Source organism: Helianthus annuus, chromosome 6 (genome assembly GCF_002127325.2).
Source record: "Helianthus annuus cultivar XRQ/B chromosome 6, HanXRQr2.0-SUNRISE, whole genome shotgun sequence".
In the NCBI taxonomy this organism is placed as follows: Eukaryota; Viridiplantae; Streptophyta; class Magnoliopsida; order Asterales; family Asteraceae; genus Helianthus; species Helianthus annuus.
In genome coordinates, this window is record NC_035438.2 from 15,558,284 (window position 1) to 15,568,594 (window position 10,311).

At 36.8% G+C, this 10,311-nt stretch overlaps 2 protein-coding genes across 3 annotated transcripts; both read right to left on the reverse strand.

Annotated features, from left to right (window-relative positions):
- Positions 1–268: 268 nt before the first annotated feature.
- Positions 269–1,125, reverse strand: LOC110864819 (NADPH:quinone oxidoreductase). The gene has a single exon (XM_022113975.2). The coding sequence runs from the start codon at positions 993–995 to the stop codon at positions 390–392; it is 606 nt and encodes a 201-aa protein (XP_021969667.1). The 5' UTR covers positions 996–1,125; the 3' UTR covers positions 269–389.
- A 682-nt stretch (positions 1,126–1,807) lies between these two features.
- LOC110864818 (BTB/POZ domain-containing protein POB1) lies at positions 1,808–8,057 on the reverse strand. Of its 2 annotated transcripts, none has more exons than XM_022113973.2 (6): positions 7,634–8,057; positions 5,867–5,992; positions 4,697–4,818; positions 4,548–4,611; positions 3,739–4,018; positions 1,808–2,870 (listed from the first exon to the last, which is right to left on the reverse strand). In XM_022113973.2, the coding sequence occupies exons 1-6, from the start codon at positions 7,878–7,880 to the stop codon at positions 2,057–2,059; spliced, it is 1,653 nt and encodes a 550-aa protein (XP_021969665.1). In that variant the 5' UTR covers positions 7,881–8,057; the 3' UTR covers positions 1,808–2,056. The 2 variants fall into 2 exon arrangements, with proteins under 2 accessions (XP_021969665.1, XP_021969664.1); XM_022113972.2 differs by having other exon boundaries at positions 5,867–6,001; positions 7,634–8,051.
- Between the last annotated feature and the right edge of the window lie 2,254 nt (positions 8,058–10,311).

The window sequence follows — 10,311 nt, forward strand, 5'->3', positions numbered from 1 at the left end:
TTAGATCGGACCTTTAAGAACCTTTTTCTGGCAAAAAAACGTTTTTTCCGGCAACCGGAGACTAAGGGCATTAGGGTTCTGTTAGTCAAGGTCCAGAAGTTAATAGTTGGGACTGCCAATGACTATTTTTGAAGTTAGAACTGTTAGCGGTCAACGACGAATAGTTGGGATTATTAAAATCCAATATTTTTTTTAACGGTAAACTAACCTACTCCTAAATACTCATATAACTACACTTTGCAGGATTTTAACCTCCGAATAGTTTAAGTGTTTTAAAAGTCTAGTAACACAACATACCCAATGAAATACATACACTAGTAATTCAAATGATTAAACATATCTAGATCACATTCGAAAGAGAGGATGATATTCAAACACGTTGCAACTTTTCAACCTCTATTAACTTGTCTCCCACCTTGGAGTCTCAATGTGAAAGCTTTCAGGGCTAAAAGAACAGCTTTCAACTTCTCTTTAGCTTCCTCATCTACCAGATTTCCATCATCATCAAACTTAGGAGGATCTTCAAACGCGTCCAAAAAAAACTCCGGCTTATTAATAAAATGGAGATCAAGATAAACCCCACTTTGCCGAAGACTATACTGAGACAATCCTCCACCAAAACTACCACCAGCACTAATAACAGCAGCAGCCTTATCCGCCCACACGTTTGGCAGCCTAGAAGCCCAGTCAATTGCGTTCTTCAAAGGCGCAGTGACGGTGTAATTGTATTCTGGAGAAGCGAATAAGAAGCAGTCGGATTGGATAATCTTTTGGCGAAAGGACTCTACTTCTGGTGGAAACTTGTCGTCCACTTCAAGGTCGGTGTTCAGCATGGGCAGTGATGATATGTCAATGTGTTCGATCGACATACCATTGATGGAATTGTTGGTTATATCGATAGCGGAGCGGATGAGGCCGTGGTGGAAGGATGCTTTACGAAGAGAACCGCAGATGGCAGTGACCTTGATGGGTTTGGGTGATGAGGGTGACTCCATGTTAATATGTTATCCTAAAGAAGAAACACTTGTGGACTTTATAAAATAACAAAAGGCATACCCATTTTTTATTTAATTTTAAAATTACTATTTAGCATATGTAGCCTATACCCTTAGAGTATATGAAAAAAAAAGTGTGTTATATTTTAACTGAGTAGCTTGTTTAACTTTTGGCTTGTTTAACTTTTAAAATGTTACAAGATAATGCGTCTAAAAGGTCAGATTATACAAGATTTTAACACTGAATATGGGGAAACTAGGATTTCTGGTAACAAACCCGGCCCACAGACCCTTCCAACTAATAAATAGGTTCAATTATTCTGGAGTACATTTGTTCGGGTGAAACTCTAGATATTAGCAAATGCACAGAATTTTTATAAATCTTAAATTTAAAGATTTACAAACTTTTGATTATGTTCGAAAACTTAAGTAGGTTTAGTAAAATAGTATCAAAGATGATTATTGCTATCATTCTATTTGCTTTAGCATATAAAGACGTGTATATATTCATATAGTTGTTGAGGTCAACTTAAACTTATAGTATCGTTTCATTCTTCTATTAATTTAACCTTGTCCATCTTCTAATTGAGTGTCATGATTTAGCCAGCCTTATAACTTCACTGTACGATTGAGGGGTTATTTCATGATCCATTGTGATGACATTATATTTATAAATTGTCATCATCAAAATAAAATGTTTTATATTTATTCAGAAGAGCATCCATCATTACACCAACTATACGTACAAGATTAGATACATTATAACGAACTTTGAAATTAATTAAAGAAGCAAATTATAAGAACAAAGACCATACTAGTAACAAAATGACCTTTGATTTAAGGCCCATATACCAGTCTTGTAATAATATAATATAATATAATATAATATAATATAGCTTTCATAATTTTACTATCAAATACAAGTTTACACGAAAACAACAGAAATGTTCTAGTTCCATATCCGGATACCAATTCACATTTCCAGAGGTTTTGTTTTGTTTTGTGTTGAGAGACAAAAACATACAACAGGTTAGAATTATTACTAACCGATTTTCAAATCTTCAATGCCTAATCGTAAGCTCGGCCCGAAGATGGAGAATGCCATTAATAAAGTAAAGACTATCCTCAGCCATAAACGAAGTCCACGGAATCGCAAACAAGTTTCGGTAACCGACCGCCTTTCCACCCGTAAACGTATAATTCCCTTTATACTTGCTGATATATTCTTCCGTAGGCTTCGACCGCGCGGCAAATTCGTAGTCGACCGCAAACGTCACCGACCCTTTTTCCTGCATGCCCAAAAAAAGCCCGAAACAATGAAACGAGCTTTGCTGGTCCATATTACAATGAGCCGATAAGAAAAACCCTTGACCTCCTAAATGAAAAGCTTGAGAATAGACTCGTCCCGCCGGAAACAAATTCGCACACTCTTCACGCTTCAGATCCAGGTACACCACGCATTGCTGACGTGGCAGTTCGAATTCCACCACCTTAACGGGCCGGTACTTGTAGGCCCGTTCAATGAATCGGCGGTTTGAATTCGGGTTCTCGTCAGCAGCTAGTGTGCGTTGTCGGTGTGGGGCTTCAGCTTTGAAGAAGAGGGCTTCAACCACGACTTTTTGTGCAAAGTCATGGTCAAAGTCGCTGCATGCCATGACTTTTCTGAGCTTTCTGCAGGTCATGTAGGGGAAACGAATGTACTGAGCAAGACGTGTGGCTAGGATTTCTCGACGGTCTTCAAGTTTAGGGTACTGGATTCTAGACCATTTAAGAACGAAATCGTAAACCGCATCTTCTGATGCAACTTGGAGATCGTCACTAGCCAGTATTGCCTCCACTCCAGCGAGAGGTAACTTAAGAACCTCTTCTTGAAACCTGATTATTACATAAAGATAACTGACTGAAAACCGAAATTCAATATATCCTTTTTTCAATAAATAAATGTAAGTTCAATATATTCTTGTTCGTTTACAGATAAATAATCAACAGCACTAAATAAATACTCTTTTACAGTCCCAAATGGCTGCAAACGAACCAAACGTTCGGCGAACAGTTCGTGAACCGTACCGTTCGGTGAGAAGTTCGTTTGTGTTCGTTCGTTTATTAAACAAACGAACACGAACAAGAAATTTCGTTTGTTTAGTTAAATGAACGAACATGAACTGAGGCCGTGTTTGTTCATTTATGTTCGTGAAAGTTCGGTAACGTGTTCGTTTGTGTTCAATAGTTCACTAGTGTTTTAGGTTTTTATATTTTATTTAAATACTTCAAATTCCGACAAATAAAATATTTAATAAGTGTTGGTGCATTATATATTCTGTTCATAACGTTTGTTTGTGTTCGTTTGTTTCCATTTGTGTTCATGAACATTACTTTGTGCTCATTTGTGTTCATCAACGTTTGTTTTCGTTAGTTGCCTAAAATTAACAAACGAACACGAACAAGTTCATTTCCTTAACAAACGAACACGAACATAAGATCTCGTTCAGTAAGTGTTCATGAACAGTTTGTGAAAACACGAACAAGGTATTGTTCGTGTTCGTTCGGTTCGTTTGCAGCCCTAGTATTATTTCATCAAAGTTTAAATACAACTAACCACATGTTGGAACAGCCTTTGAACCACACTACATGAAAAAGAAATGACCTTCTAAGTTGTGTTCGAGCCTTTTCGGTAACATGGGCGTGTGAGTTCATTTGTCATTTTTGAATATAAGGAAAGTGCAAAAAAGGAAAATGAGCTTACTTGGTTATATCTTTGTAACGAACAGCAAGAAACTGTTTTGCTGCATCGGTCAACGGTTGAACTGCTTCAGCCATTAAAACACTCGATGGGAGTTCAAGATACAGCAGTGCAGAGTCGGGCGTCATAGGCAGGTTTCTCAATGAACGACTGCAATACCTCATGCAAGAAGCCACCTCAAACTTATCAGCAGCCATCAACACATCTAGCAGTGCAGGTGCAGATGTCACCGTTAAGGTATTGCTGTACATGAAGTTAAGGAGTTCCATAAGTGCAGCTTCCTCTGTTCCATAAAAATAGGTACGATTAATCTAAAACTATTCATCATAATGAAGAATAGTAAGCTCAAAAAAAGAGTAAAATGCCATTTTCGTGCCTGAGGTTTGGTCAGTTTTGCAACTTTCATCCAAAGGTTTTTTTTCCGCATGTGGATCCAAAAGGTTTGAAATCTTGCCATTTTCATCCAAGCCCGTTAACTCCATCCGTTTTTCTCCTTTAATTCAGGGGTATTTTTGTCTTTTTTGTAAACTTAAAGGGCAATTCGGCCTTTTAAATATTTGTACGTTATGCTAAATGCTTGTACATAGAGTGAAAAAGACCGAATTGCCCTTTAAGTTAACAAAAAAGACAAAAATACCCCTGACTTAATGGATAAAAACGGATGGTGTTAACGAGCGGGATGAAAATGGCAAGATTTCAAACCTTTTGGATCCACATGCGGAAAAACAAACCTTTGGACGAAAGTCGCAAAACTGGCTTAACCTCAGGGACAAAAATGGCATTTTACTCTCAAAAAAAAAACAAATATATACCAGATGCATTTATCCGCAAAGTTACTTTTCGTTGCTCTGACTCCCGCATACCATTAGAGAAGAGCTAGATTGGAGACATGGAAATGCATGTTATATAAAGAATTTTCACTGACAGAAATAAGCACACCTGTTTAGATATTGAGATTCACCTTATAGAAAAATGGACTTTTCGCAGCCAAAATTGGAGAACTAATGTGTAGAGTTTCTACTCTCAGAACTGTCGAACACTCCATGCTCCAGTTTGAATCAACGTCGTTTGCACCTTCATCTCCTGAAAAGTTAAATGGAAGAACCAATAAGAATAGAAAATTCAATGCCCACTTCAAGAAGGTAAACATATATACCGATTTTGTTTTGGTAACTTGAGATCATATTTGTTAATAGCGAATAGTGGATGATAGCAACAAGCTACCTATGTGCTAAGTAGCGATAACGATGAAAAAGCGGGTTCTATTTTAGGTTTAGCAATACACTAAAAGAAAACTTTAGAAATATTTTATAATTTATATGTATAATATATCCATATACGTTGTTTTTATTTGGAAATTTAAGAAAACACCTAAAATCCTGCTATTTTATACGTATATTATATCGCTATTTATATTAAAACAAAAAACCCTAAAATCCTGCTATTTAGCAACACATGAGCGCTTCACTGTAGCGCCTGCTACGAGCGCCATTCACAACTATGCTTGAGATTCATTTTTGGGACCATTAACCGCTTTTATATATTGTGAGAAGAAAGAAGATGTTTAAATAGTTAAAATGGGACACGTATAACAGCATCGTTTGGTCATCTTAACTAAAAAACAGGTTAAAATAGTATTCTAAGAGGAAAAACGGCTTTAACAGTTTAATTTCAAATTTGATCTATGAAGAGCATATCATCTATAGTGGAATAAACGTTTCACATGCAATATAATATAGCCAACTATTTGACCACGACAAGACCACAATATATTTAAAAAAAACCAGCTCTTTATCACACAGCACATTCAAACTCCCTTTTGAACTTTGTGTAGGTTATATAAGATGACAAGCAACAACTTTTGGTGTCTTTCAAAGACAACCAAACGAGAACAAGACAAAATGAATTTACAAATATATAGCAAACGATGTACTGATGTAGAACCCTAATATCACAACTGCTCAATAAATATCTCAAATCAGCTTCCTCTCAACATTTTCTCTTTATTGAAAAAGGTAGGAGTTACTGAATAGAAATTAAAACGCTGCATAGCCAACAGATTTTGGTGTAATAATGATTCTGATATGGATACAACAACCAGTTACAAGAACAATAATAAAAATCACCATACCTGATGGTGCTTCTTCAATCATTGCTGCAGTCTCCTCATCCTGGTTTTCGATTTCTGCATCATCAGGAATGCTATCCGGCTGATTCAGAATTTGCTCCTCTGGACCTACAGCAGCCATGTCTACAGCTGCAAACGCTAGAATGTCATTATCAATGTCAGTAGAGACATGTCTGTTCAATGTAACCAGACTTGCATAATGTTGTTCAGGCTAATGATTAATGAATGATGCAGAGCATTCATGTGAAGGACAGTCATGTTATTCAACATACCTGGCACATTCTATGGATAGGAAAACATACATAAGAGCCATAAGGAACCTAGAGTAAATGCATATACGGCCAAACAAGTCTAGCAGAACTTAAATGAATTATGACCTACAAGTTATTTATAACTTTAAATAACATCTGCTAGTTACAAAAGTTTGCTAAGAATCAAATTAGGTTATACAAAAAACTCTAGCATCTCCTTTGAACATAAAGCTTGAGGGATAATTAGTTGCTGTATTTTGGTATATAGCCTGCTTCCTCTTGGTTTCAACCATGGACAGCTCATCAAATAACAGCACCAAGAAATAACACATTGACAGACTAACAAAATGACCCATAGAAGTACGCCCTATACTGCAATTAGCTCAAACAACAGGCATGTGCAGCTTCACCATATCACTTCTTATTACTCAATTGCAATCTTCATATAAAGCAACATCCACCAAAATGATAAAATAGCTGTATGTTAATAACTATGTTCCGCGAACATACGATTTAGCCAAAAAAGTTCGATGATCTATTAGCAAGGTAAGCCACCAAGCTGATTATAGCCTCTGTTGTAAAGGCTCACCCAAACATGCGTCCAGGCAAAACTTTTCAGGCCCAGCGCAGCCTTCTGGCTTCACTTCAAAAGCCCACTTTCAGGCCCTCAGGCGCATTTTTCGGGCCAAGTTCCGGCCAAAAATCATCTGAACAGGTTTAACATGTCTGAATCAATTATACCAACCCTAACAAATTTGAAAATTGAAATCAACTAAAACAGCCTGAACTATCCCTAAACAAGCCTAAAATATGTCTAAAACCCCTAAAACCTGCATACTTATACGATGAGCCTCGCTTATAAAAGCCCTTGTTTTTAAGCGCCTTGCGCTGAGACCCAAGGCTCACCCTTTACGCCTTGAGTGCGCCTTGCACATTTGACAACTGTGGTTATAGCTTGTTCCCTTGTCCAACAGCATGACTATTGTCAAAGCTTCAAAGGAATGAAAAGCAAACCTATGTTCAATCTATCACATCATATCATTTCCATCATGTCAAGCAACTTAACTAAATCACAAAAAAATCAAAACTCAGTATCAAAAAAATCCTCCAGCACCTCCATTACACAAAAACTATACTCCTAACATAAAAACTAACATCAAGTTATTAACATCTTACAACATTACACACTAACATCAGCAACAAATAATTCTTCAAATCATATACATCAACCACAGATACAGATAGTATAACTATTGTCAAAACCTCACATATAAATGAAAAACAAACCTATACACAATCTATCAGATCATATCAATTCCATCACGTCGAACAACTTAACCAAATTACACACAATCAAAGCTAAATTAACATTAAAAATATAAAATCCACCAGCATCTCCATTAACTAATATTATATTATAACTAATTAACATCAGAATAACATTACACGCTAATATCAGCTACAATTAATAAATGATATACATCAACAACAACAACAACCAATAGTTACAAAACGATACCGTTTTGTCTCCGGCGCTTGCGATTCCGCGCCCAATCAGCAATACTAGTGCAACCTTCTCCATCAAGTCTGGCCTCAGCGGATTCAGAAACAATCTCGATTCGAAGAGTACGATCGGAGAAATTGCTATCGTTGAAGGCGAAACCGAAGTCGGCGTCACCGCGGCTGACATCGGAGGAAGTGTAGTCTGAAGAGTCCATGACAGCCGTTGTTCTCGGATCGAACAGATCCAGATTTGCATCTCTCATGGTGATTTTGTAAACCCTAGGTTTTTTGGTTTGTTGATGATGAAGATGAAGATAGAAATGAAATAGGTGCGGTGATTAGCTCGTCTTCTAGAGAGAGAAGAAAAGTTTTAGTTTTAGACCTTCTCTCTCTCTCTCTCGTGTAGATTAATGAATTGGGATTTAGGTCATCTTTGTATTAATTTGTTTTGAAATCAGTAGATTTAGGTTGCTATAAATGTAAAAAGAAAAAAGAAAAAATAAATCGTTCGATTCACTTTTTTTTTTCAATTTAAAAGTGAATTAATTTTGATTAATTATCCATCAAATCCGGATATTTCTATAAATAATAGACACCCAATCAATCCGGTATTTCTATAAATAATACACACAATCAATTTAAGATATGTATATTAAATGTTTGATTTAAATATTAATTGGCATTGAAAGCTTGTAAAATTGTAATGACACAAATTGGCAAAGTAAACTGAAATGGAAAACTTCATGGCATAATAAGAATTTTTTATTTTATTTTTTTTTTTCCATGACTTTATCGCCTAGTGGCATTTTGGTGGTGGGATAAGAATTTGGGTCCAATAGGTCCTGGGTTCGATTCTCACAAGGGAGGTTTTCCCATATTTATTGGGTTTCCTCCTGAATTGGTGTATAGGCATTATGTCTAGTGGAGATGGATATGATCGGGTGGTTACACTGGTGGCACGATGATACTCAAGTGGTCCGTCAGTGATCCAAATTTGCCGTTAAAAAAAATAAGAATTTTTTTAAGTGTTTTACTAATTAACTAGGTTATCAAGTTTCGTGTTTGACCTTAACAGGTTTTATGCCTAAAACAGGTCGACACGATAAGACCTTAACAGGTTTCGTGTCTAAACAGGTTAAAACCCGTTAACCTGTCAAGACCTGTTAAGTACATGTTAATAAATAAAAAGTATTATATGTGGGTGTGGACATGGGGTCATCAGTCGTGGGACCCAGAATAAATTATACACAAACACGCGGATCTTTTTCAACAATCCAACCCCTAATTTTTAAATCTCTCTCGCAAACACCACCATTCCCAATTTGGTTCACAGCTTCCCCGATTCAGTCGTGTTCGTGTCTTAAACATGATACGTTGGTAATTTTTTTCGTGTCTTAACAGGTCGTTTCGTGTAACCTGTTTATTAACAAGTTCGTGTTCGTGTTTCAAAAATCTAACACAATAAGACTTCGTGTCGTGTTCGTGTTTACGTGTTTCGGGTTCATGTCTTGTTGTGTTCGTGTCTTAACAGATCGGGTTGACCCGTTATGCCAGCCCTAGTTATAACTCGGGAACTTACCAGGTAGCAATAATTAATTTAAGTTAATACAATTATGCCGTTAAATAAAATAAAAATGCATGTTTGCAAAGGTTTTTTTTTATTTGTACTTTTTTTTAATTGACAATTGTAGATGAGATAACTTTTAACGTATTTGACAAATCTGGTTGAAACATCTATTAAAGACTTCTTATTGACTACTAATCGACTCGATAACCTAAATGCTTAGGTTGAAACATGTAACACAAACAAACAGTTTATATTAAAAATGAGATTTACTAATAGATTTCAAAGTTGATAACTTCAAACAATAATGTCAATAAACCAATACAAAGATCTAAAGTGGTTGGCGAGAACATTGAACTAAAGAAACAATCAAAAGACGAAGTTGAAAATGCAAATATACATCTCAATTATTTTCATTTCTTTGAGATATGAAGCTTAATCTCTTTCTTGCTAACGTCCTCTACAGCCTTCAAGTTACTTTAAGTTGTAGAATTAGACATACTTAAGTCTCCATCAAAGTTATAAACATCAATCAGTTTATGCTTCTTATTTTATCTTTAGAAACTTTAAACAAATTTTCTCACGGATGGTATTAGCATCCTAAGTTTTAACAGTGACCCTTGGAGTTATATTTTTGTCATCTTCAAGAAGTGTTCCTGAAGGGGTATGGTCCCAGATCTCGCGTCAGCATCGACCGCGAGTGACCATTACCTTTATCAAAATCCCCACTAGCTAACAACCCACTTGTGCCCATGCGGGAACGCGTCGACACAAGGGTTGAATCCAATCTATCTAATAACAAAGGAGGACTTACATGGAACAGGAGAACGGTAGAATGATGCGACATAGCATCACATCTGGTGTACGAAAACGGAAGTATTCACAGCGACGCGGCATCGCACCGCGTCCAGTGAACACTTCTATCAATACAGGAAAGCCTTACCTTGGGCATAGAAGAAGATGAACGTAGCGGTACGGCTGACACCGCACCATACGGACATTTTCGTCACGACAAGGGATGCAGGCAAGACGACGATGCGGCTAGCACCGCATCTCGCGTATTCCTTGATCACAAGTAGGAGACGCGGTAACTTCAGATGTTACCGCACGTAGCGGTGCGGCTTGCACCG